At 40.8% G+C, this 27,640-nt stretch overlaps 1 protein-coding gene across 1 annotated transcript; it reads right to left on the bottom strand.

The window, feature by feature from the left end:
- Delta (neurogenic locus protein delta) lies at positions 1-27,640 on the bottom strand. Its single transcript, XM_015318604.2, has 6 exons — positions 25,622-27,640; positions 22,963-23,265; positions 17,185-17,248; positions 12,102-12,353; positions 8,437-8,497; positions 1-5,301 (listed from the first exon to the last, which is right to left on the bottom strand). Exons 1-6 carry the CDS (start codon positions 25,679-25,681, stop codon positions 3,150-3,152), a joined length of 2,892 nt encoding a protein of 963 aa, XP_015174090.2. The 5' UTR covers positions 25,682-27,640; the 3' UTR covers positions 1-3,149.

Genomic DNA, 27,640 nt, shown 5'->3' with positions numbered 1-27,640 from the left:
TACAAAAAATGACAACAGCTTTATTACACATTATATTTATAATAATATAATCGGTCTTATGTACGTGATTCGTCTCGCATATTTAGGATCGTCGGGGTTTACTTTGATTTGATTTTTATTCATTCATTCATTCATTTATTTATTTATTTATTTATTTATTTTATTTCATTTCTTTTCTATCCATAATTTTCTTTTTCTTTTTTTTTTTAATAATATTTAACTTTTCATTTTCATTTTCTTCTTTTATTTCTTTTATGTTTTTTTCTTGTTTGTTTGTTTGTTTCGTTTGATTTTCCTTATCAATGTAAGGAACGATAATACAAAATTGATTTCGCTGATCCTCCAAACGTTGCTCATATTTTTTTTCTGTTTTTTTTCCATCACTTTGTCGTAAATCCCGTACGATAAATTATTAATAATTATTTAAGCGCGTAAAAAGGTCCTTCGTTAAATCGCGCTAAACAAGACCCAAAAAGCCTGTGTGTGTGTTTTATGACTTAGTTGGTAAAATTGTTTTCGTTTATTTTAATTATTATTATTATTATTATTTATAACAGGAACATCATCGAATCTTTGTTCGTTATATCGTCATCGTACGTTTCTATATATGTATATATATAAATATATATATATATATATGTAGACAAAACATATATGTATACATATATATATATATATCTATATATATATATATCGTCATCTCTCATCACTTTCACATCATCATTATCACTATCGGCATACTGATTCATAATACGCGATAATCACCATTCATAAATAAATTAATTAATTAATTATTATTATTATTATTATTTTAACCGTGCGAAAACAACACATATTATTCATTCGCATTTCTCGTACCATCGACGGCCGAAGATAACAACGAGCGTTCTTCCTTTTTTTTTTTTTTTTTTATTTATTTATTTATTTATTTATTTATTAATATGTTTTCTTTAATCGTCGATGAAAAAAGAATTTTATATATACATATATATATATATATATATATTCTATATACATATATATATGACAGACAGTATACCGAATTACGATTGATGTGATCAGATCGAACGAATTACGAGCACGCATTTGTTTGCGTTTGTTAAACCAAAATCAAATATTTAGCCGTAACTATCATTTTTTTTGGTTCACTAACACACACATTGCTATGCACACTCGTGGATCAATTCGATAGGATTCATTGGAATTTTGTTATATTGTATTTAAAAAAAATTAAAAAAAAAAAAAAAAACAAGAGAAATAAAGAATCACACGCGACAACAACAACAACAACAAAAAAAGAAAAAAAGGTGAAAAACACTCGAAATAATCCATTCCGTTGTTGATACATTTGAAATTATCGATGATGACGACGACGCCGGTATTATTTTTTTATACATACACATTTATATGTATATATACATATGTGTGTGTATATGTGTATTATACACATATATATATATATATATATACACATTAGATAATTTTTATATATACACATAAGTCGCGATTAGAGTTTTTTTTCTTTTTTTTCTTTTTTTTTTTTTTTCAATGATCGAGAAACGATGGGTTTTCATTTTCTTGTTTCGCCGAAAACACCTGTGTGCAATAATATTTAAATGAAGCGATTAACAAAATGTTTTGTTTTACTTATTTTAAATTTTTGTTTGCTTTTCTCTTTTTTTTTAATAATAATAATAATTATTATTATTATTAAATAACGAAGAGGAAAGCCGATCGATCGATTAGGAAGGAGGGACCCAGTTTTCATCGAACGAATTTCCAATCTACCTGCGCGTAGAGAAAAAATAAACGAGGTCGCTGTATTATATACCTTTGGGTACGAATCACCGATCATCATCCCTTAACGGAAATGGGTTTTCTATTCTACATGTTTTTTTTTTTATATATATATATATATATTTCCTCTTCTTTATCGCGCGACACATGAGAAATGAAATCTTTTCTATGTCGTTTTTTGGATCACCTGTTTTATATATATATATATATTTTGTTTTGTTTTGTTTCTTGTTGATCTTATTTTAAAAGGGCTAAAATTCGAATTAGTATTTTCGTTCTTTATCCCTTTTATTTATTTTTCATTAATGGAAGATGTTCATTTGTGATGATAAAGTATATAATCCTGGTATAATTTTTTTTTTTTTAAACGACAGAAGATCCAAAAAATGTTTAAGATTTTTCCCAATATTCGCGCGAACAAATCAGAGGTTGACAATTTTGATTCGAATTTTTAGCAAACCTCTTCTTCTTCCTGTTTCCTTCATACGCAACATACATTCGCGAGAATACACACACACACACGCACGCTAACACACATTCGCGATCATACATGTACGCATTAATACAAGCTTTTTCTCCGTTACCATATCGCGTCGAAGATAGGACAAAGCACGGTCACGCAATTGAAAAAAGAACTAGTGGAACAATGATAATGCGATACAATATAATAATGTCGATAATATAATAATAATAAAAATAAAAATAATAATATTAATAATAATAATAATTGTTGATGATAATAATATTAATAATAATACAATAATAATAATAATATAATAATAATAATATTAATAATAACTATTATTAATAATAATAATAATAATAGTAATCGTAATAATAGTAAATAACAATAATAATAAATTAGTTCTGTACAAAGTTTTGTTTGAGGCATGACAATATTATTAACATCTAAAGACGGGTAAGTGGCTAATATGCCAACCGCCCCCACAGCATATCGTTACTTTATTAACTCGATTCACGAGCTTCTATTTATATTAGTTAGTCCGTCGCTCGACTCGACGAGAGATCTTAATGATTATCTCACCATCGTTGTCGTGGTCGTCATCTTCGTCAGTGTCATCGTCATCGTTATTCCCCTCGTTTTCATCAATAAGACGTCTTTGAGGAAACACGAACGAAGATTCTGTGAATCTTTCGAAGAATTGTTTCAATGCATGCATTGATTCAAATTGAAGAAGAATGAGGATCGACACGGTCTCTGATGCGTCGGGTGAAACGAGAAAAAAATGGGGGGAAGAATAAGAGAAAATACAAGTTCGTGATTCGCGCGCTGTCTAATTGATTCGTGTCCCAAGCACGCGTTCTTTTGTATGTCACAGTATTACTCGAGGCTACACTTCCGTCGCGAGGGTTGTCGCTAGCGTGCTCGCGTCGTGCCTGTAATGATCGTCTATAACATAAACACCGCAGGCACTGTCGACAACACCACCTCCGCCGCCGCCACCTCCACTTCCGGGTGGGCCAGAACTTTCCGTCACCGTTGTCGGCCTTTTCAATAGGGTCGCTTCTGCTGCACAACAAGCATCGCTCGGAGTGTTTGCGAAGACCGACGACTTCTTCGTATTTTCTAGTACAGTGACACCAATACCCAGACCCAGACTTAAGCAGTCCTTCTCTTTTTGGAAGAGATGAGACGCTCGGTGGGCTGCAGCTTCAGTGTTCAACTGTTTCGTCGTTCTTGTTCTACCATCTTGAAGCACCGGTTCTGCTTTATAACCCGAACAGGAACTGTCCAAGGTAACATCGGTCTGGAACGAGGAGTCCAAGTCATCCTGTCGGACGCTACTCGCGTTGTTTACACTTTTGTTTGCCGTCCATGTGTTCTTGATCATGTGAGCATCTCCAGTGCCAAGAGTGCAGACACTTCCACCAGCCGAACTGATTAATCCAGATCCGGAGAGCGCACCTCCGCCCGAAACGATTCCACCACCGGTAACTCCGCTACCAACGCAACCACCGGTAATACCATTCAGAAGTCCAACGTTACCAATCCCAATGGCCGATCCACCACCGGTTGAACCTAGGACGCTGTTGCTACCGCCTCCGAGAACACCTCCGCTGCGCTTGCTCATGCTGCTGTGTACTGCATTCCTTTCATTCTGTAATCTCGCCTCCTCGTCCGCCTTCGCCTGTTCCCGCTTTTGCCGCCTCTTCATGCACATTACTGCGAGCGCTGCGACCAAGACAAAAGCTGGTACGGCCGTTGAGATTGTTGCTATCACCACTACGTGTTCGGTCGTCAGACCGGCGTCTCTAGCTTCGGCTGCAGAGGTTACGTGTTTCGATAAATTTCCTGACCAATAACTGGCACCCGAGGGTGGTACCGCAGCGGCTGCTGCCGCTGCTGCTGGTAAAATGGCAGTACCACTTTCGCCGGACGAACTTGCGGCTGATGCCACTGGTAAAATTGCCGTACCACCAAAACCGACCTCCTCCGTACAACTTTCTCCGTGCCAACCTTTCGAACACTCACAGAGAAAACCGTTCACTCGATTCCTACAGGTGCCACCGTTTTTACAGGGTGCGCTAAGACATTCGTCCACGTCAACGCTGCAATCCTTCCCGGTGAATCCAGGCTTGCATTCACAACGATAGTCGTTTGTTCTGGAAATGCATCTACCACCGTTCGCGCATGGCTTCGCCAGACAATAATCGACCTTGTCTTGACAGAGCCTACCAACGAATCCAGGTACGCACTGACATCTAAAGCGATTCACCAAGTCGACACACGTGGCACCGTTAAGACAGGGGTCGCCTTGGCAATCGTCGATGTTGATTTCGCAGCGATCTCCAGTGAAACCAGGAGGACAGGTACAACGATAATTGTTCACCATGTCAGTGCAAGTGCCACCGTTCGTGCAAGGATTCGGTGAGCACTCGTCGAGTTGGGATTCGCAATCTGTACCCACGTATCCCGCTGGACAACGACAAATATAGCCGTTCAATGAGTCATCCTCGCAGATACCACCATGCAAACAAGGCGAGTCTCGGCATGATCTTGATGTCATCTCGCAGTGACGACCTCTCCAACCTGGTGGGCAAGTACATCGATAAGCTGCTCGCTGTAACTTGTTCGATGACGATGAACTATCAAGCGAGGAGGAAGAATGATGATGATGATTCCCGTTTGCGTTGTTGCCGCCACTGGAGGATACGCTCGAGTTTGTATACGTTGCTTCCATCGAACAGGAGCCTCCATTCAAGCATGGCTTCGAGTGACAGTCCAAAAGCGGTGTTTGGCAGTCCGTGCCGGTGAAGCCCGGCGCGCAAGAGCAGGTGTACGATCCTTGGCCGGTGTTAAAGCAGGTGCCGCCGTTCATGCAGGGCTTGTGATTCGTGCAGTAGTTTAGATCCTGGTTACAGAACAGTCCGCCCCAGCCTTCGTCGCATAGACATTCCCAAGGCTTTTGGCAACTGCCATGAAGACACTCGGGATATCTCACGCACTGATCACAAAAGGCTCCTTCCCAACCGCTATGACAGCTGCAATTAAAAATGAAAAAAAGAATCAAATATATGCTTGTTAATTCATCTCATTAGATATAAGATTCGTATTATATGATTTTCATAAATATGTATCTCCTTCACGGTTATTATCAAAAGTCTTGCTTGGTATCCGTTCGAAACTCGTTTGCCTGTTTAAAGGGAGAGAATTCGTGCTCTCACGTATGAGAAGGAATCGTATCTAAATACGCTACGGAGGTAGACAGAAAAGAGAGACGAAGCGAGTGTTCGAGATAGCTACTGCTGTGGAAAAGTGCACGTTGTGTGTGAGCCTAAGTATCTTTATGTGTTTGACTCTATGTGTTTGTCTGTGTGTAGACGTGAACACGCGCGCGGGAGGAGGTAAAGGGTGAAAATATAGGTACCTACATATATCGAAGAACATACAAAGGTGGATAAAGGCTGTGTGAAGAGAGACGACGAAGGTACAGGAAGAGGAAGGGGTAGAGAAGAGGTATATGGTGGTCGGCCATTACGTTGTCCAAGGGGTTATATGGAGAAAGAGCGAGAAAGAAAGATGAAAAGAGGAGGACAGCCAGCCGGTCAGGTAACGAGTAGTAGAGAGGAAGGGGGAAGGAAAAGAGTGGGAGAACGAGATGAAAGGTGGGATGGTGAAGAGAGAAGAGTCCCGACGACGACGACGACGACGACGACGACGATGACGACGATGGCAACGACGACGACGACGACGACGATGACGATGACGACGACGACGACGAAGACAGTAACAACGACGACAACGACAACGATGACGATGACGGTGGAGATGGTTGACGTGGTAGTGGAGAGAGGATCTGTGAAGCGAGAGAAAGAGGAAGAGAGACAGAAGAGAAGGTAGAATTCGTAAGAGAGTGGGGATGAGTCGTCGAGTAGTGTTCCCACGGTTCGAGCCTCGGCACAGCCGTTCAGTATGCGGGTCAAGGAAAGGTTACGCTCCTGTGTGTGCGTGTGCGCGCGCCTCGCTCTGCCCACTAATACCCATCCGCCTATATATATTGGCGATCTGCGCCATGCCGCGCACGGTTGTCGAGCCGCGGCCGCACGAGCGCACTTCGGACATCGCATGACTCTACTACTATACTATTAAACAAATTCCGTGTAACGACGAGATTCGAGAGTATCGTCGCGTCGCGTACAAGACGTTCCAATCTCTGATGGTCTTCGATTGAAGTTGAAAAATTAGAATTTTAAAAGGAAAGCGTAGAAAAAATTGTCATTTCTAAAGAAATCCCTGTTTTCTTATGCCTCTCGATCGTAGAAACATTGGAATGTTCTACGATCGGATTAAAAGACGATGCTCAGATGCTAAACGTTCGAGTCCGTTCACTTAGCTTGGATCGAGGCGAATAGAACAGTCTGTTTCACAGTAATACAGTACATTCACTCGAATCGTGGAGGAAGAGAGAGAGAAAGAGAGGACGTACAAGGATGCATAGTCTGTGCATCGTCATCTGTATTCAACTGACGAACGCACGGCCGAACGTGGACTCCGAAATTTCAATGGAACACCATAGCCGTGATTCTTTCACGTATCACGAGCGGGGCCGATATCCCACGAATCTCTCTCTCTCTCTCTCTATCTCTTTATTTCTTTTTCATATTCTCTCACGACAATCGATCATATCGAGATTTTCTATAGAAAACAAATTCATTGTCTAGCGAGATACGAAAGAACAAAAAAAAAAAATAAATAAATGAAGAAAACATATCATTATTTTTTTTCTTTTCACTGTTAATTACAAAATTGCATTGGCATTCAATCATGAAGTATAGATAGATGATGGTAAAAAGAGGATGAGGACAATGACGAATACGTGTACATAGTTTATGTAAAATGTATTAACCCAATTACAGTTGGGAAACATCGAGCTGGCATATTATACCTGCTTGGCGCCATGGATGATGCGCGCTCATCATCAACATAGTGCACTCTTGTGAATACTCTCAATCTAATAGGGCCACGAGAATCTCTCTCTCTCTCTTTACCTCTTTTTCTTTTTACATCGTTCTTTCTTTTACTCTCTGTCAGATCGAATCGTGAGCTCTACTTCTTTTTAAGACGTCACGCGCATTTCAAGCTATGCTTTTTCTTATCTATTTTGTTAGATAGAACAAAAATTGATCAAGATAGTAAAATGAGAGAAGGAAAGGGAAAGAGGGAGGGGGAGGAGGAGGGAAAGTTCTGAGACGGCGGCACGTTGAGTCAACCGTAAAGAAAGAGAAAGAGAAAGAGAGAGAGAAAGAGAGAGAGAGAGAGAGAGACTGTGGCTGCGGCTAACGGGACAATTAACCCCGGTCGTAGAGTAATTAGATGATCGAGTTAACTCCAAAGCCCGGGTTAGCGCCGGTCGGGCAGAGATTCGCGCTCTGTCTCGTCTCTTCCTTCGTTAATTTCCCTTGCTACGATACAATCGCTTGTGCGTTAACCAAAATACGTGGTATTTCGAAAATAGCAAGTGAAGGGTAATAGTACTAAGGTTCAACGACACATTGAAAAATGAAAGAGAGAGAGAGAGACTGGAAAAGAATCGTCTCGGCTAAGAAAGATCAGCACCTTCGAACGGGCCGAGTCTCGTTCGACGGAAAGGAGCCGAACGCTTCGAATTCTTCGTTCTCTTCTTCTTCTTCTTCTTCTTCTTCGAGCATGAAGAAGAAGAAGAAAAAGCGTCGCGTATATGTCGATGTATGTATGTGTGTGTAGAATGCGTATAGAAGTTGGAAGGAACATCGAGCCTGGAGAACGTGGTGGTGCAGGTATAGAAAAGTCGGTATATACAGGGTGATACGATAACTACTTGCCAGATAACTGAATTATTTTGATTGGTTAAAAAATTGTATACATCAATTTATTTCAACTAAATCTATATATACAAGACGAAAGTGTTAACAAGCTTTTCTGATGATTCACTTGTCTATTATATGAAATGCATTAACTATTTTTTTTTCTTTAAAATAAGTACCTAAATATAAAAATTGTTTTTCAATAGTAATAGTTACTGACTCACCCTATATATATATATATATATATATGCATCTTGTACAGGTTTGTTCATGCATGTGGAGATGCGCGCAAACTAGGTGTACATATATACGTATGTATACGAAGATACTTACTTGCATTCGTTGGGTTGACTGCAGTGTCCGTGCTGCTCGTCGCATCCGGGCAGGCAGCGGGCTGAAAGAAGTAAGAAAAAATCCAAAAGGTTAAGGCAACGCTCCGCGAGAGGTCGATCGCGTCCCTCACGACTGCACGAGCGATACGTACAACTTCTACGACATATACGATGCATATACTACACACGCGTATGGTAGTCAACGGAGAGTTGGATAATTTACGATGGATCGGAATGTTGAATAAGAGAATCGAAATCCTCTTTCGATTGTTCAGTCTCGTATCCTTTAAAGTCGACATTATTACTCATTAAATGTTCCATCAGTCATAAAAGGAAAGGAAAGATGATGCTAATCAATTATAATCTTTTTTCAAAAACAGGAATGAACATTCCTAAAGAGATATGTATACGTTGAATGGGTTGACCGCAAATGTTTGCGGACTTGTGCGTGGTTGGCAGTGACTACTTCGATTACGCGAGTTCCGTAGTTGCGTGCACGTTCCCTCCTCAATCGGGGTCATGCCATCGCGAGAAAACGACTCGGAAGGAAGGGTTGAAGGTAGGTGATCAGACACCGAGGACCGTAACCTTGGCACCAAGTACAACGCAGAGATAGAACTATTCAAGGAAGATCGATCAAAATAAACAATGAGTTAAAGCGCAGTGATTGAAGACGCTATTATATTTATAGATCTCACGGGATACTATAGTCCAACTCAGAGAAGCATAGAATCAATGTTTTCAAGAGAAAGAAAAATAGAAAAAAAGCAGACAGCAAAAAATAAAAAAAGACAGCTTTTTTCTCTCCTCTAAGACTACCTGCAGGTTGGGGTACTCATTGTATCTCACACACCTTGCTCTCTCTCTCTCTCTTTCTCTCTCAGAAATTTCTGAATGCGGAAAGATTTCAAAAGTACAGGTAGATATAGATAATAAAGAGACGAAGAAAGAGACTTTGGAAAAATATCGTCGCCCCAAGAGGAAGGACGCAGGACGAGGTCGTAGTAAGGGGATCGAAGAAGAGGAGCAAACGAGAGAAAGAGAAAGAGAGAAAGAGAGAGAGAGAAAGAAAGAAGAGGAGCAAAGGGAGAAGGTTGCCAATGGAAATGGACTGTGAACGTGAGTTTGGTGCAGCTGTTATAGTTAAAGCACCGACCTTCGCAGCAGCTGTCAAGCCCACTCGCGCATGGCCTCGCGTTGCAGCTGCCTTTATTCCCCGCAATCCCCATGTAACGTCGTAGTACCCCCGAAAGAGACCGTCTGCGGTGCCGAAAGCTATCTTCGTGGTGCAAGCTCGAACTACTACTAGTCACCCTTACTCATTTTTAGCCCCTATTTCTATATCTCGTTAACCCCTTGCGCGTAGTCGCTTCCCCGAACGAAAAACCTAGCTGTTACGACGATAAGTCGAAAGGGGAAAAGAATTCACGTGCACCTCAGCTGCTCTCTCGTGTCTCTCCACTTTAGTATTGAGTTAGAACGATGAACGGGTTTATGATGGCTCGTGCGCCAGCGAACAAGCTCTTTGCTTCGGCTCGTAAGCACGCTTTCCTTCGATCATGAAACTACATGAGGAGGACTTCATGATTTTATACATCGAGGAACACTTCTAGCTAGCGAGTGAAAGTTCGATGTTCTGGTATAATGCGTTCCGAAAGAACGCGTCTTGCCACTTTTCGTTCGATGTTCTTCGAAATCCTTTTAGCGAGTGAGCTTTCGAGAAAGAAAGTGGACTCTAGAATTAATGCAAGATTTTTTTTTTTTTTTATACAAATTCTTTTTTTCTTCAATGAATAGAAATGTTATTTTATTTCTCACGTTAATCGTAGAGACTTTCAAAGAGTCTTGGAACCAAAGAGTTCAATCGTGTTATTGAGATCTCGTATAAAAGCGTACACACATACATATACATATGTGTATACGTCCATGTATTCTTTTTTTCCGAGATTAAGAGAGAGAGAGATAGAGACGTGAGAAAAGATCGGCCGATCGCAGTAAGAAGTGCGTGACAAAAGCGAGACGCGCCTTCCGATTCTTGAAAGTTCCGATTCGCAAAACCGAGCACGAACTCATGATTCCTCGAATGCCGGGGAATGTAACGAAACGAAGAGAGTAAGTAGTCTATTAGTAATCAATGCGCAAACTTTGCCGACCGGTCGACTCGTGCTCTCCTCGAGAAGAAAAGGGTGCAACGACCGATAGCCAGCGTTCACGATCGGGAGACCTTTCTTCAGCAGCTTGACTTAGAGCTATCAAGGGTGAGATCGAAGTAGCCTCGCATTTTCGGATTCCGCCTTGGCACTTGGCTACCAACGGGCTGGTCAGTCTCCAGCCTCGAGGAACAGCCTCGAAAACGAGATTGCGTTCCGCCTCGATGATCCCTCGTGATACGAGATACCTATTCGTTCTTATAACTCAATGTTCTCTACGTAACCGTTACACTAGAACGAGCCCAATACGGTCATACGTACGTGTATAAGCTGAATAAACAGTAAAAAAGAACAGGTTGCTGCGTACGAAACAAGGTGGAGACTTTGAGAAAACCACAAGGTCGTAATGGAATTGAAAGAATCGTTAGTATCGAGATTGTCCGTTTGAAATATATCGAATTCGAGGAAAAAATATATTCCATATGAGAACATCTGCCTATACTAGGTGCGAAACATTTTTCCGTGAAAAAGGAATCAACTTCTTCAAAGGAATGTCTAATAAAACGATTGGCAACGCTGAATCCTCAGCGCATCTCTTTTGGTGCGGCCAATTCTTGAGGAACTCTGACGTATGTGTGTGTATCAAAAAGAGAGAGAGAGAAAGAAAGAACGAAAGAAAGAAAGAAAGAAAGAGAGAGAGAGAGAGAGAGGGAGAAGAGGAGAGAAAGGTCGGAGCGCGTGCATGTGCAAGGATCGGATCAGAGCGGGGGCGGGGGCGGAGGGGCGGGGGTTGCACGCCTTCGTCGTACGCTCTCGACGGGAGGCTCAGGTACGCGAGTGAGCGGGAGAGCAATAAAGAGGATGCCGAGACGAGGGAGAGAGCGAGAACGAGAGAAAGAAAGAGAAAGAGAGAGACCAGACCAGAGAGAGAGTCTCGCGTACACGCGCTAGCCAAGCGTGGGAAGCTGCTGCACGTTCTCGAGCAGCTCGCTGCACCGACGTTGCACCGGCGTTGCACCGGTGCGCCGACACACCGAGTCGTGCCGATGCCGATGCCGTAGCCGTAGAGTCTCGCCGACATCGCCGAGTTTGGTCTCTCTCGGCCTAAGCCGTCAGCAGCGCACAAAGCTTCGCTTTCGGATTCGCTCAAACGTGACAAGACCGAGAAAATAGAGAAACAGGAGAAGAATTTCATTTCGTGAATCCCTGTCTAGACAAGCCCCAAGATCAACTAGTGGGCCTGTTGCTGTTACTGCTACTGCAAGTATCATCGGCTACTACTTTTACTTTCAAACGCGGAACGCAGTTCGGTACGACGTTACGTAAGCTGCGAACAAAACAAGCCGCATACGATTTGCATTTAATCGCGGTAGGAACGATAAAAAAACAACAACAAAAAAATAGAAAAAACGAAAAAAGAAAAAAAAGCAAACGAAGGTTGCGTCAATCGTGTGCAGTCGTGATGGAAAAGATACGAATAAAGTCAGATGACGAGTAATGTGATAAGAAAACTTACGAGTAGCACAGTAGTCGCCCTTCCATCCGGAAAGACAGACACGTTCACCGGTAGGGCTGCAACTGTAATGACCAAAGTTGTCGTCTCTAGGTCTGCAAAGATTTTCGCAGCCCTTTCCATAATAATGTGGTGAACACGTCACTCTATACTCGTAGACCATTCGTGAATGGGCACTCCTATGTTCTTCCTCTATCCATTCCAAGCCCACGTCGAGCCACTTTTGCGTGGTTAGCCTGGTGATCAATACCTTTTCTGCAAAATACATAGATATCGATTAATGATCAAATACGAACCTTCTCCTTCCTCCTATTATGTTTATGTTTGGGTATTATTAGGTACAAATTAATCACGACTTTTGGCGATCTACGGTAGAGAGTTTATGAAAGAGAGTGTGAGAGAGAAAGAGAGAGAGAAGATGTAATTAGCCGTGCGGAGCCCAAGCAGGGGCAGAGAGTCGACCAATGATGCGTTCCAAGTGTACCGGCTCTTCGAGAGAGAAAAAGACGAGTAGTAACGTGAGTGAGGGGCGTGATGAAGAGAAAGAGAGGAGAGGCCGGACGTTCGTCCGCTATTGCTACTCTGCTGGCGGTGCGCATCCGGCACAAAGAGAGTAAGCGTATACCACAGTGAGATAGAGAGAGAGAGAGAGAGAGAAAGAGTGAGAGTGAGTGAGCAAATGAGTAAGAGAGAGAAAGAAGACATTGTGGCTCTCTGCCTCTGGGAAAGAGGCGTTCTCCGTTCTTCTCTCTTCTCTCTTCCTTTTCCTCCCACTTGCTTACCTGTTTTCTGCGTGCAAAAGGAAAGAAGGAGAAAAAGCAGGCCCCGCACATAACCTTCCGTCTAAACGTATTATCATAATAGCCACGTAGATTAGGATGGTTCGATCAGGTGCACCATCATCGAAAAAAGTCTTGTCTCACGGCAACAGATCTTGCGGGGGCCAGGGATTACTACTAGTACTAGTAATACTAATACTAAGTCAACTGCTTTTTCTAATACTACTACTATTACCATTATAACTATTACTACCACTATTACCAACGACAATACGAGAACAAGAGAGGCTAGCAAGAAACAGCCAGCTGGCTTCGTTGATTCTTCTCATCGATCTTCGATGATCGAGTGAAAAAGAGGGCAGATCGTTCCGTAACACTAAATGTAATAGCGCTCGAGAGACCCGAGGCAGATCGATCTTTTGGCTACGCCACTGAAGGTAGCTAAAACTCAACAAAAGAACAAACACTTTGCCCGATGGCGTGTCCTGGGATAGTTAAAAGAGGAAACCGGCCTTCCTTCCCAGAAGGAAAGTAGTATTTCGTTGCCGGCGAAACGGGAGTCAGAGAAGCAGTTTATTGGCCCATCTCTTCTTCCCAGGTGATGCTCTTACGAGTTCCGAAACCATCGATGGGATTCGACGTCTGCTACTATTATTATTATGTACAGTACACGCATATTTAAACGCTTGTTTATCGTTCTTCGATAATCAAGTATATTTACATTAGTATAAGATATTGACAATGGAGAATAATGATTATAATTCTAAACAAGATTAGATATACGCTGCGCAAACGTAAATACACCGGTTGTATATTAATATCATTGATCGTTGTTACAACGAAGAAAGTACAATTTCTATTGTCGTAGATTCTCTTTCTTATATCTTTTACAATTTGGACCATTGACCGTGAGGATGTATACAGACGGTGTACACCGCTCGTAAACACCCGGTGAGCTCGAGGCCAGTCCGATTCAAAGTATTCATTAACGACGGCAGAGTGCCGTGAGTAGCCGGAATTTTCTATTGTTCATTCAGAAATGGCCGATTGCCGAAGTATAGCCCGAAGCTGGCAGGTAGTCACAGTAGTGTTATTTCTATATTCTTTAACGAGCTTTATCTTTGGCTAAACACAATGATGCAATAGAAATTACTTAACCGTTACAGTTTCATCTTTCTGACCCAAATTTATTCTGCAACCGGTTGTCAAAGCATATAAATACATTCAAGTGAATAAGAAGGTTGATCAATCGGTGTTTATGTTATCTTGATGCGCCATTAAAATGAAAAAAAAAACAAGAGAAGAGCTATCGTTAGATAAAGAAGAAACGATCGATTAAACTTTTCGCTTTGGATCATCTCGAGAGTCGAGTGCATCGTGAGTGGAACGACTTGCATATCACCGCTACTGTCTCCCCATCGAAACCGAACGGGAAAAAGAGAGAGAGAGAGAGAGAGAGAGAGAGAGAGAGAGAAAGAGAGAGGGTCGATGATCGACGATGACGTAAGCTTTGCGAATGTCGACAAAGTTACTCTCAGCTTGTGTGTTTACGTGTTATAAGGATATCATTATTATAGTACTCGATCGTAGAAAGGAAAATGGGATAATTTGAAACTCTCCTTAATTGCTACTTTATATTTCTAAACTCTCGAAAACTTTTTTTTTATTGCTACATTAAATAAGGATGTGATTATTTGTGTGAGATTTCTTAGTCTATTTCGAAAAGCGAGTATATAATGTTTGTATATGTACGTACACGTGTATATTTGTCTGTCTGTCTGTGTGTGTGTGTGTGTGTGTGTGTTTGAGTATGTGAAAGAAAGAGAGAGAGAGAGAGAGAGAAAAGTGGGAGGAGAAAAGAGAAGAGTAGACAGAGGGTGAGAAGGGGTGTGAGCCTGAGAAAGGAAGCAGCATCCGAGCAGCGCACGGCAATAAAGGGTTCGCTTCGCCTCCGCGTTGTGGGTATTATATTATACTCGAGGCACACTAGACAGAGAAAGAGAGAAAGAGAGAAAGAGAGAAAGTATCACCGACAAAACGGTATACGATTTAATGTCTCGATGATAAAGGCCCAAAAATTTGGACAATCTTCTATCAAAGTAAAGTTTCAGAATATTCTTTCCTATTTTCTAATTAATTTGACACACGTTTATAAATATATAATTGTTTATACTAATTTATATAACAATTTTATTTTTATATTTTATAATAAACTCGGTGTTTCTATTAAATTAAATTAGAAAATGTAAAATCAAATTCTGTCCATTCTGACAAACACCAGTTCAATTTTTTGTCTTTAGGAAAGGGACATTTAAAAAAAAAATACAATATACAAATTGTCATCACACTATGATAAGAAATTATAAATAATGATAATTGATATATATATGACAGAGAGAGATAGAGAAAGAGAGAGAGAGAGAAAGAACTTTCCGGTAGACCTAATATAATATTAAATGAATTCTCATATTATTATTCATATTTACTGTCTCAAGAAATAATCGTAACGCGTATTAACAAGAAGACTGGAGATCTCCGTTTCATTCATTCGTTCGTTCATATATACCTCCCTCTTTGTATTTGAATTCATTCATACACACGGGTCCGTCGTTCATTCATCCGTCCGTTCATAGAAAATCCACACGCTTGCGAGGGCGGAAATAAAGGGCGAGTAGTTCTCCATTAATATCTCATCGACGTCATCGTGTTTGTCTCTTTTAACACGCGAAAAAAGAATAAAAATGTTATTAAGGATATATATATATATAGTATATATATATATATATATTCTCACGTCGAGTTTCGTTAAATACGAAGGGGACTTGTTTCTTGTTTTCAATAGGTATACGCGAGTTTGTTAACTCTCAGGACTGAATTTTAAAAATAGAATAAGAAGAGCACGACTACTTAATTTTTTTCTCGAGGTCCTACCGTCGGTAATTAGAATCTACCGGTGCGGGCGGCAAAAGCGGAAGTTACACGCGGCCGCGCGGTGCTCTCATGCGCGACACATATACATACATATATATGTATATTACATACACAGAAACGGTCGTTTGCAAGCAAGAATTCGTGTTACACGCGTGTATGAAAAGCCAACGGTTTTTATATTCTATCCGTTTATTTGTCTGTCTATCTGTCTGTCTGTCTGTTGGTCTATTTGTTTGTTTCTCACTCATTCTCTCATCTTATTTTAATGAACAAAATAATCAAAACGATCATGATCGATCAATGAAATAAATTCGATCATCACGTTTGTTATTTTAATGAACAAAAATGATAAAATAGTATATAGGTATACGACGTGTACGAATTATACGTGTGTGCGAATAATATGTAATACAACGTGTTCTAACGTAAGTCCTACGAAGGGTATCGCGTTACTCGCACGAACCACGAGTAGTGGAAGGTGGCTGCTACGATTACACAGGAAGGAAACACTAGTGTCTATGGGCGTCCTCTTCTCAACTCCTCTTTCATCCTCCGCGCGTATGACAGGCAGCAAGAGGACGTCGGCGGATCATCCATCGAGATGTACTTTGTGTGTGCGCACGTGGACGGTGTTGCGGTAATAATTCTGCCTCGTCGACGACGAATATAAATGAAAACAGGTCATAGAAACATTAACCGAGGAATACAACGCTACAAAAACGAGGTAGATGGTATAAACTATTATTTAAAATCATTAAACAGAAGAAGAAGTTTGTTGATGATGAGAGATCGAAAGCAAATATTGTAATTAAAAAAGGAAAAAAAAAGAAAGGAAGAAGAGGCCTGGCTCCATCTTCCGTGGGTTCAATGACGAAAAGCACGAGCTAGCTAGTCGAGTCAAGACAGAAGTGTCGTCGAGGGTTGTTACTGGGAAAAGAGATTCGAAGTTACGTCTCGTGTCTCTGGTGAATGTCGTGACAAGGCCGGAAGTCGCTTCTCGACTAGTTCGGACACGATGCAAGCAAGACACATCGAAGAGATTCAGGAGGCCAGCTGGACCGCACATGCTCGCTTACTCAAGTCTTTTTCTCTCTTCCTATCTATCTATCTATCGTCGAGAACTCTGCCAGGCAGAAGCGTGTGTGTCATGCATCAAGGGCTCGTGCGTCGTTGGACGACTAATTTTATGATAATCCTTTTCTCTCTTGTCTCTTTTATATTTTTTCTTACTTTTTTTTTTTTTTTTTTTTTAATTGTATGAACTAACGCTCATAGGCACACGCAAGCTCACTTTCGAATACCCCTTTAACCCTCGCTAATTAATATCGGATGACACACGTGAATGTTAATGTTAAGAAAAGAGAAATATTACTCACCGGCTGAATGATGCGTTGTATTGTTTGAGTCGTGATAGGCCTCAACGATCAGAGAAAATGTTCCCTGTAAAAATACAATAGATATTCATTATCTTTCATATATTAGACATTATTTATAATACATGCAAGAATAATTTATGATTATAATATATTGCGGCATTAATCCGTTCTTATTGGAACATTTGAAATATCCAACAACTCGTTTTGTAAAGCTTATAAAATAACAAATGAGATGAACACGATCCGATATTTATCGCATTTTCCTGAATAAAGAAGATAAAATCAAAAAGAAAAAAAAGAAAAATGAATGAATAAATAAATAATAAAGTTAAGATTGATAATAATTTTTTTCTTTTGCATTTCACTGTCAGAGGATAATCATTCGACATAGGTGCGAGTGTTGCGCATTCATAAATCTGTTTACGATCGGTAGTGTATAGCGTGTAACGATGCCGTGGAGAGTAACACGACGGTACATATTGTGTAACGAGTACGTGCACTACACGTACGACTACTCTGTTACGTGCACGGTGATAATACGACGTTTAATTATTAACGTCACACGTATGATGAGAGAGTACAAGAGAGACAGAAAGAGAGACGCTGGTATTATACACGACGACCTCGTTAGTCGCTGCCGCACATTGAATAATAAATGTTTATATCCGGCCGACGTCGCGTAAACGAGCTGCTTTCATCCCCTTTGATAATAGTGAGCCCTGTGATAATACATATTATGCACGAAGTATTAAAGCAACGAATGATAAGAACAAAATAATGATATAAAAGAAAAAATAAGGTTGAACGAATAAATACGTTGTCGAATAATATAATTTTTTTTGCTAATTAACACTTTAATGGCCGCTCACACAACATGTGTGTGTGATAGCCGGAACAACTGTTATTTATATTTATAATTTTGTATATATTTAAAATTATATAAAATTAAATTTGTTGTTGTTGTTGTTTTGTTCATGTTAATAAAATTATTCTAAATGAATTTTTCAAGAATATTACCGACCCCTGACGACGTAGACGTGCGGCCATTAAAGTGTTAATATTACGAATATGAATTAAGTTAATCATGAAATAAAAAAAAATAAAAACAAAACAAATATATATATATATAATATAAAAAGGAACTAGGAATGGTCCAGATTGAAAAGCATCTCGGCGCTCTATTAAGCGATTCTTACCACGCGGATTAAATTACAGTAATTCAGTCCCACCTTATTCTACTCTACTGTTTGATCATTCGAGCGTCACCGGCTATATTCTTTAACAGTGCGATTTGTCTTTGGCACCGACTACTTGTGTAAAGAAAGAAAGAGAAAGAGAAAGAGAGAGAGAGAGAGAGAGAGAGAGAGATACCAGGTTCGCAAAAAGATTCCGTTAGCGTACCGGCAGAATCTCAACTATTCTGAGATTCTTCGTGAAAGCGCATGGAAAGGAAAATAAGAAGAGAAAAGATAGCAAGCAAGCAAGCAAGGAAAAGAAGAAGAAGGGAACAAGGAAGAAGGAGAAAGAGAGAGAGAGAGAGAGAGAAGTAGCTGAACGCCCTTTTCTTTCGTGACAAAGACGAGGGGTAGGTAGGTAGGTAGGTAGGTAGGTAGAAAGAGGTAAACGTCGCCGATAGGGAAGGAAATAAATTGTCAAGGAGACAAATGCCACCGTGATCGCCTGTTAATTTATTACGTAGATCGAAATTATGTCGGCAAAAAAGCTGAAAAAGCTCGGGCTTGGTATTCGGAGAACAATGTGCGTTCGTTGGGTGTGTGTTTCGAGGTCCGGTTAGCGAAGAGAACTCTTCGCGACCAAAGTTGAGAAGAGAGAAGCTATGGAACCGGAGGAAGAAAAAAGAAAAATGAGAAAGGCAAGCAGTAGGATAAAGAGAGAGAGAGAGAGAGAGAAAGAAAGAGAAAAGTGGGAGGAGGATAGCGAGATAGGCGCAAGATGAAAAGAGGAAGAAGAGAACGGTGTTTCGTCGGCTTGAACTCAACAGAAGGAGAAAGAGAGAGAAAGAAAAAAGACAGAGAGAAAGAGACGGAAACAGGTGAACACCAGTGGTGGGAGCAGGACGGAGAGAGTGAGTAAGAGCGAACGAGCGAACGAGCGAGCGAGCGAGTGAGCAAGTGAGAGAGAGAGAGTGTAAGAGCGAGGGAGAAGGCGAGAGAGCTCGTTCACTCGGGAGTCTGTTCCCACGGCTGCGCGGCATACCTCCACCTTCTCTCGCCTCTCTTTTCCCTCTTCTCTGTACTCTCCTTGAGGTAGTAGCAGTCGTCCCTCTTTCTCGGAGCCAGTGCGCTCCTCTTTCGGTCTCTCTTTTCCTTCTCTGTTCCAATCTCGGCTCTCTCTCTTTCTTTCTCTCTCTCACACACCCAGCTTCCCCCTTTCTATTTAACTACTTCTCTCTTTCTTTTACACGCACACGATTTATTATTATTATTATTATTATTATTATTATTTATTATTAGTAATAGTAGTATTATTTTTTGATGATTAAAATTATTATGAATATGTAATCATCAAATGTAAAACGATGAAAGAAACAAACGATTGAAGTAAACGTAGGGGAGAAGAATGATGGAAGCAAAAGACACCCAATGTATCCTTTTGCCTCCGGCCAAACATAACGTGTTACGTTAATGCTGAGGAAGTCTGCTAGTAGTCTGGTAGAGACTATGGTAATATGAACGTGAAATAGGTCTGATCCGAAAAGAGAGATCGAACTAGTGGATCCCTACCAAGCTAATGTTCATGATACAGTGTGTTAACGATCAACCGTGGAACTATACACTCAGTTATAAAAATATTGAAGAATATTTTTCAATTGAATACTTTTCTTTAAGTTCTACGAAAATATTTAGACATTTAAAATAATTAATGGTGTAATGGTGTTATACGTGTGATCTATGTCACATTTATACGATTATGAATTTGGTGATGTAATTGATGATATAATTGCAATTTTTAAAATTATCTTATGATATTTATATCATTTAATAAGATTTATTGAATGTGTGGATAAATACGTCGTCGTTGTTGTTTTTACAAATTTATTGATAAAAAATAGTAAAATTATTTCTTTATTTTTTCACACGCGTTTTATATATAAGACATTAATATTTCTATGCCTATAATCAACAATTCAAAAGAAACTTCGGTTAGTTTAAAAGAGTTATTCAATTTGAAAAAGTGAAATATCTTTATAGCTGCTCACTGTAGATCAGGTGATTTATACTTCGAGCTCGATGACCCCGTGGTGCGTTTGCACCGATCACTATGTCAGTTATATATCTCCTCGTGTACTTTTCTCTTACGAGTTTCGTCGAGCATTCGAGCACTGTTCGTGCCACACAATCTCTTTCTCTTTCTCTCTCTCTCTCTCTCTCTCTCTCTCTCTTTCTCATTCATTTCGTTGATCCTTTCTCAAAGGAAATCGAAGAAAAGATCATCGATCCTGCTTGCTTGCTTGCTTGTTTTTTTATTTTCTTGTATAACTCCGTTAAACAGAAACCGATCATAAGCATAGGTTTAGCGTGTTATCGTTAATAGGCGCACAAGGTGGCGCTTCTAGCTCGAGGGGTCTATGATGATAATGATAATGATGATGATGATAATGACGATGACGACGATGATGATGATTAAGAAGAAGAAGAAAAAGGGAAAAGAGGTCGATCGCGTGAGTTTTGTAGCTCGCGGTGAAACTACTAAAAATACACAGAACTACGAGCTCTTGCGAACTTTTAGAAGCCGAACGGACGAGTCTATCGAATAGCGAGCGAGCAAGTGAGCGAACGAAAGAACGAGTATTTCGTCTTCCTCTTTCTCATAGCATAGAGAGGAGAGTAATTTATGCTAAACGTTTCGCGTCGTGGAAGTCGCGCATCGTCGTGCGCCGAGTCAGCCATTCATTCGGCGTCTTTCTCCGCTCCTTCTTCTCTCCCGGACGCGAATCACGCAGCCTTTTCGGCCGTGGGACCACGATTCTTCGTCTTTCTCTTTCTTTTTCCCCTTAAGGCCCACCTTCTCTAGTCTTACTCTCTCTCTCTCTCTCTTTTTCCATCCCACACTCGGTTGACACCGCATCCTTTTCTCTCTCTCTCTCTCTCTCTCTCTCTTATTCTGTTTTATTCTTCTTTGAAGCAAACGCACGTTCCGCGGACATCATACCGTGTTGTACATACGCACATAGCGTTACTTCGACAAACCAAAAGAAAAGAGATAAAAGAGAAAAGAAGTAAAAATGTGCAAACTCACGAAGCTCTCGCTTTCGAGTTTCTCTCCGTTTTCTAAAAATATCGTATTTCTTTGAATCGTTCGGTTGCCGCACTGACAGAGAGAAAGAGAGAGAGAGAGAGAGAGGGGCGTAAAAAGCACAGAGTACACGCACACCTGAATACGAGTTAGGAACAGGGGATCGTGTATGCGATTCTTGTCGAGGCAAGGCAAACGTACGACGACGTGATCGATTAAAATGAGTACTCTTCTTGGACATCTTGAATTTATCGTCACTACTTTTACGCACGATTTTCTTATCATTTTCTCGTATATCTCATAAGAATATTATAATCAAGTATATCATGTTCTATACACATGAATTGTTATTCATTTGATTATATTATTCGTTACGTTAGGTATGTTTGTTTTTTTATTGATATTTTCTTTTGTGAGACAAATATTTTGGTCACTTCAGGACTTCGTTATAACAGACTTTCGTAATATGTAAACGTGTCTGAAAGAGAACGAGAGTATAAAGGAAAACGGAAAAGTAGACTTGTATAAGACGAAGTAGATGGTGATAGAAAGAGACTGGCTGCTGGTTTGGTGTGTGGAGTGTGAACGCGCGCAGGGGGCGCCATATGGGTTAGTAAAATTAACTCCGTTTGCAAGAGAGAGGCACGGCGATGAGATGGAAAGGAAGAGGAGAGAGAGAGAGAAAAAAAAGGGAGAAAGAAAGAGAGAGAGAGAGAGAGAAAAAGAGAGGTGGGGCAACACACGAGGGACACATAGAGGCACAAAAGGCCTAGCCATCTGCCAGTGGCACACTGTGCACTACCAGATAGCTATAGGAGAAGTGCCAATAGGATCAAAGTATTAATCCTAGGATGCATAATGTTATCTGCTACTTTAAATATATACTCGATTCCTCTTTTAAGTTTCTATCTGTTAAAGAAATCTATATAACACACAGTCATCATACTTAAGATTTGTCAGCTAAGTATAAATGTTTATTTGTTACACACGTATTAACCGAATTTATATTTATTATTATTTTTAGTGAATTTGGTTAAGAGCACGTCATCTAAATTCGTTAAAGTCAACAGTTATATGTCGTAGGGTCCCAAACCGGTGTGTGGGTCTTATAACGAACAACTTCCTCCATCATAACGATCATAACTTTGTGTACGGCACCACTCAACGCTGTTTTTCAAATTAGTATTTCAATGTTCCTCGATCGAACTAACCTGACAATTATCTTCAACGTAATATATTATTATGGCAAATTACAGTAAATAGGTAGTTTCTTTTAAAAACGAGAAAACCGAGGAATAAACAATAATAATAGCAACGGTTAAAAAGGGAAAAGACAAATGTTATCGTTCCTCTATTGTTTTCATATTTTTCTCATTGACAACAGTGCATCTGGCATTATTTTTTATATGATCATCATCAACTTGTATCGTATTAATGTAAGTCAAGTAAACGTAATAATAGTAACGGATAATGCGAATTAAGTAAAATGAAAATAAAATAAACATATAATAAATAACTTACCGGCCATGTGAACTCGAATGGAAATCTGATGGGGTTACTAAAACTGGGTAGGGCGACGTTTGGATTAAAAGTAACGATGTTTTCGCCGAGGACAGGTGTAACGACATCTCCATAAGTGCACGGTGTTGTTGTGTCAATCTTCACTTGGTATTGCTTCAAGCATACCCTAAACCTTGTCTTGCAAACACCTGAACAATCGCCTGTTCTCGAGGTAGTGCCTGAACAGCATTTACCTAGACTATCCTTTCCGTATTCGTTAACGAACGACTTCAACCTTAGCTCGAACACCCCCGAAGCGTTTACCTGAAAAAAAATCAGCTTATTAAATCATTTGTAATATCACAGAACTTATTATTTTGGTTAATTCGACTAATTGTAAAATGTGATTCATGTTTTAACGAGAATCGCAAAATTTGAAACGTGACTGCAGAAAAAAGTAAGAGAATAAGAAAAGAAAAAGAAAAAGAGGCAACATCTGTCGGCAAAACATGGCTCGGTCGCTACTTGTGGTTCCATCGAAAGGACAGAAACGACGTGGGGTCGAGACGACAGTCGCGAAGAAGAAGGCACGAGACACCGAAGGTCTCGAAGCACGCGCGTGTTTTTGCGCACGCGTATGGCGTTTGTCGAGAGCAAGTGCGCGCGCGCGCGCGCAATCGCGTCTCCCAGGAAGCAGAAAGAACATAAGGAGAAAAAGAGAGAAAGAGGGCCGTTACGCAGAGAGAGAAAAAAAAAGGTCTGCCTTTTCGGAGTGTATACGCACGCGCGTATGGTACTTTTGCTAGTGGGCGGTTTCGTGTTAATAAAAAAAACAAAAAAAGAAAACAAAAAAAAACAGAAAAGAAAAAGAGGAAAGATGTGGCCCGTAAATACATTAACACGCGAGACCGCGCTATCTCCCTCTTCTTTAACAAATTAATGGCAAACCTTCCACGGTATGTAAACGATCAAGGGACCGGTCTCTTCTTCTTCTTCCTATTCCTTTTCATACATTTTACGTCGGTTTCTACACCCTTCGGCACGTTCATTAAACACCACATTTAACAAATTAGATTCGTAACGAAGAAACAAAATGATAGTCTTTTACCGAATAGGAAACACGACTTTGTGCCAAGTATTACGGAAGAAGACGGAAATAGAGTAGTATGCGGTGGTGGTTGTTACAAGCCGATATAGGCGCGATACACGCCTTTCGGCTATTTGAACTTGCAAAGAGGTCGCTGTGAGCGGTCACGTGCTTGATGCACGTCCGCACCTACTCGTCGAAAGAACGAACTAGCCTTCTCACGGGACACCTTCCCACCCTCAACTACGTCATTTCAGTATTCTGCAGAAGTATTCTATATGTTTTTTATTTTAAATGTAACACAAGAACGTGGAATTTCTATCGAAGTATTACTTTGATTTATAAATACAGAAATACTTGTTGCGTAAACGTCTTTTAGGAGTACTCGACATTCTAAATAAAACGACCTCTGAAAAAGATGGAGGACAAACGTCAAAAGATCATTTTTTTTTTTTTCATCATATCTTTCGATGACTCTCATTCATTAATCTGGAATCTATTTTACGATGACGAACGTGACGTCAATGTTAAAATACACAAGTGTATTTTGTAGCTGATATTTCTTGGAATAGTCCTTACTAAGCCAAATGTAATCTCATCGGGAAAAGGGTTGTAGACGCGTCGGGAAGATATCTCGATGAGAAATTCTCATTTTTGGCGCGCTGGAAGGTTATTTAGGGAACGAGAATGGCCGCCGTTGCGTATTCTCGGAACAGACCGCCGGTATGTTTCGTCACAAAATCATTTCAAAGGACATGCATCTTTTTCCGAATAATAGCTGTCCTTGTGACACTCCGAAAAAAGCGGCACCTTTCAAACGAACAAAGCGCATCTAAAACCTTTGAAATGTATACTATCTTCGATGAGTGAAGGTCAAATGGAAGAAACAATCATTAGTAGGTAGGTATAGCGTGTGAAGCTTGCTTGGGTTCTTTTACCAGCAAAGAGAGTTGCTTGCGCCTGGAACGGTCTCTCGAGAAGGGGGAGGAGAAGCTAGACACTTCTAAAAGAGTGGATCCAGATTTAGAGTTGCATGCAGCGTATCTCGATACTTTTTCCCCTGCCTCTTGCCGGCGCACGGTAAGAAAAGGAAAGAGTCCAGAAAAAGGGAGAGAGAGAGAAAAAGAGAAGAGAAAAAGAGAAGAGAAAACAAGAAGAAGAAGAAGAAGAGTATAAATTGAAAGAAACATCTCCCAGGAAGAATAAGCTTGTTGCGATCCAGCTGGGCATGTAGTCAAAGAAGAAAAAAAAACAAGAAAAGAAGTAGGGATCTCTTCATGCGTAATGCGACATAAAGTTCGGGGAATCTCTTCTTGAAAAAGGGATAACCTATCATCATCTATTTACCACGAGCTTCAAAGGGAAAGATAATAACTTGCTGTTCTCTAATCGCAACGAACGTAATCAATTTATTTATCCTAGCCTCTGCGTGTTTACATCGTTATTCGCACATCTCCGTGTGTTTACAGGTTCAATTGAGTGTTTCTAATGCAAAGTTTGTATGTCTCCGTGGCAAAGGGCGTCTCAAGCAGCGGCATATTCTCGTTGTGTAGGAAGATAGGAGGGTAGTAAACGTAAACGTATGAAACTTACCACACGGGGTGACGGTAGAAGCACGACGGCAACCGTCCACACTAACATCGTGGTCCACATGTTTCGGCTAATCGAAGCCTTCGAATGTTTACGCGTCTATTGTGCGCGTGGACCACCGTGGTGATTCGTCTTTTGTCCGACTTACGGTCGGCGTTATCTTCTTCCGGTAATAGCTTCGCGAGGCTGCATAGCCACGATAACGTTCCTTCCTCTTCTTTCCTTCTTTCAGTAGAGATATATCCTAGTCCTTCTTTAGCTAATTCTGCCGCTGCCGCTGCTGCTGCTGCTACTGCTGGTGCTGTTCCTCCTCCTCCTCCTCCTCCTTTTAAATATGCGTATACACCGTCCGGTATTTGCGAACTCGCGAAGATTTGCGGCGTCTTGCCGTTCGCGGCACTTTTTCACTTACTCTCCTTATTATAGCTTTTCCGAAAACCGAAAAATCGTTGAATTTTGTAATAAGCTTTTAAGGGAATATCGCTGTATTAATTACTCCCCTTTTTTATGTCGAGCACACGATCACTTCACACTCCCCCGATAATATATATAACACTTTATTCCTTTTATTTCTCTAACTTACTGCAAAGAGTAAGAAAGAGAGAGAGAGAGAGAGATAGACAGATGATAGATAGAGAGAGAAAGACGCGATGATCCGAAAAACACATATATATGTATAGACATATAGATATATAAATGGAGATAAAGGAAGGACGACGCCTCGATCAGAGGGGAGGGGTCAAAGAAGGGAAGAGGGGTCTCTCTTGGATGTTTCTTCCTCGCTGTTACGTCGTTCCCACGCTGAGAAAGATAGCGAGAGAAGAAAGAGGTCCTCAATGCGATAGTTCGCAGCTTGTCGTAACGTAGTAGCAGTAAATAGTAGTAGCACGAAGCACTACTTTAGCCATGAAAAATTGATGGATTATTATAATTATAAGAAAAAGCACGAATAGGACGACAATTCGCCACGAGCATACTTTATTGCAGCACCGAGGAGAAGAGAGAAAAAAGGGTCACACGTTCTTAAACACTCTTCTCCGCGCCAACCGTCGCAACACAACGACGAGTCGCCGTGCACTGACTCGCCGTACTGCCTTGCCGCACTGTCTCGCACACACTACTGACACGAGCCGCCGAGTCTGCCCTCCTTGCAGCAGGAAGATGAAGTGAGAGGGAGAGAGAGAGAGAGAGACAGAGCGTGCGAATAGCGGTAGTGATGGTGGGGAGAGGTAGAGAAGGCCCAGGAACGAAGAAAAGGGTGCGTTGTCGCTGGTAGGGCAGGACTTGCAGTAAGACCAAGCTGGAGGTGGAACGTTAGCAAGAGGGAGAGAGCTCCTGCTTTCTTGCTCCTGGCGGGACTTCCAAGAGGGAGGAATGACTTTTCGTGGGAGGCAAAAGAGCGAGCGAGAAAAGAGGTAAAAAGAGGAGAAAAGGAAAGAAGACGAGTCACGAAAGTTGGCTCTTCGAGAACCAAGTACCACTGGATTCACCAGCAAGAAATCTTCCCTCCTCTGTACACTTGTTATTTTCCTTTCTCGCGTGAAAGTAACTTCTTCGTAAGCTCGTAATATCCCTATTCTTTCGTTCGCTGAGAAGACGTTATTCTGTCTTCACGACTTCTCTCTCGTCCTAGTGGTTCAAAATAGTTGCATCAGCGCCACACAACGGGGAGAACGGCAAGTATCCTGACATTGACTAACTGAAGACTCTTAGGGCACACACTGTATCCGATTGGAAGGCCGGCAGATGGCGAGGTTGATCTACCGACAAGACGCAAAATTATATGTGCGCGTGCGTGTCCTTACGGGGCGCGAAACTCACTTCTCTTCGAGAAAGTTTGCGTTGTTCTTATCCTTATCGTCCTTTTCCTTATTATCGTTTATTTGGCGTATTACACGTGAACTTGTATTCCCGATCTAAATAACACACCGTCTTTCGTGCGTAAACAACACTGGGTGCGCGTGTTCCTCGTGTTTTCTGTTAAAGATGAACTTATACGCGAACGTGACAAGAGCGAGTTCA

This window comes from Polistes dominula, unplaced genomic scaffold (genome assembly GCF_049000335.1).
Source record: "Polistes dominula isolate Pdom_NZ unplaced genomic scaffold, Pdom_raw_medaka contig_28, whole genome shotgun sequence".
Classification (NCBI taxonomy): Eukaryota; Metazoa; Arthropoda; class Insecta; order Hymenoptera; family Vespidae; genus Polistes; species Polistes dominula.
This window is presented reverse-complemented; position numbering and strand designations above follow the sequence as displayed.

Coding starts and splice junctions, on each gene's coding strand:
- Delta (XM_015318604.2), bottom strand. CDS start 25,681: ATGTGGACCACGATGTTAGTGTGGACGGTTGCCGTCGTGCTTCTACCG. Junction 17,249..22,962: donor CATTCGAGTTCACATGGCCG/GTAAGTTATTTA, acceptor GTATTTTTACAG/GGAACATTTTCTCTGATCGT. Junction 5,302..8,436: donor AGTCAACCCAACGAATGCAA/GTAAGTATCTTC, acceptor TTTTAATTGCAG/CTGTCATAGCGGTTGGGAAG.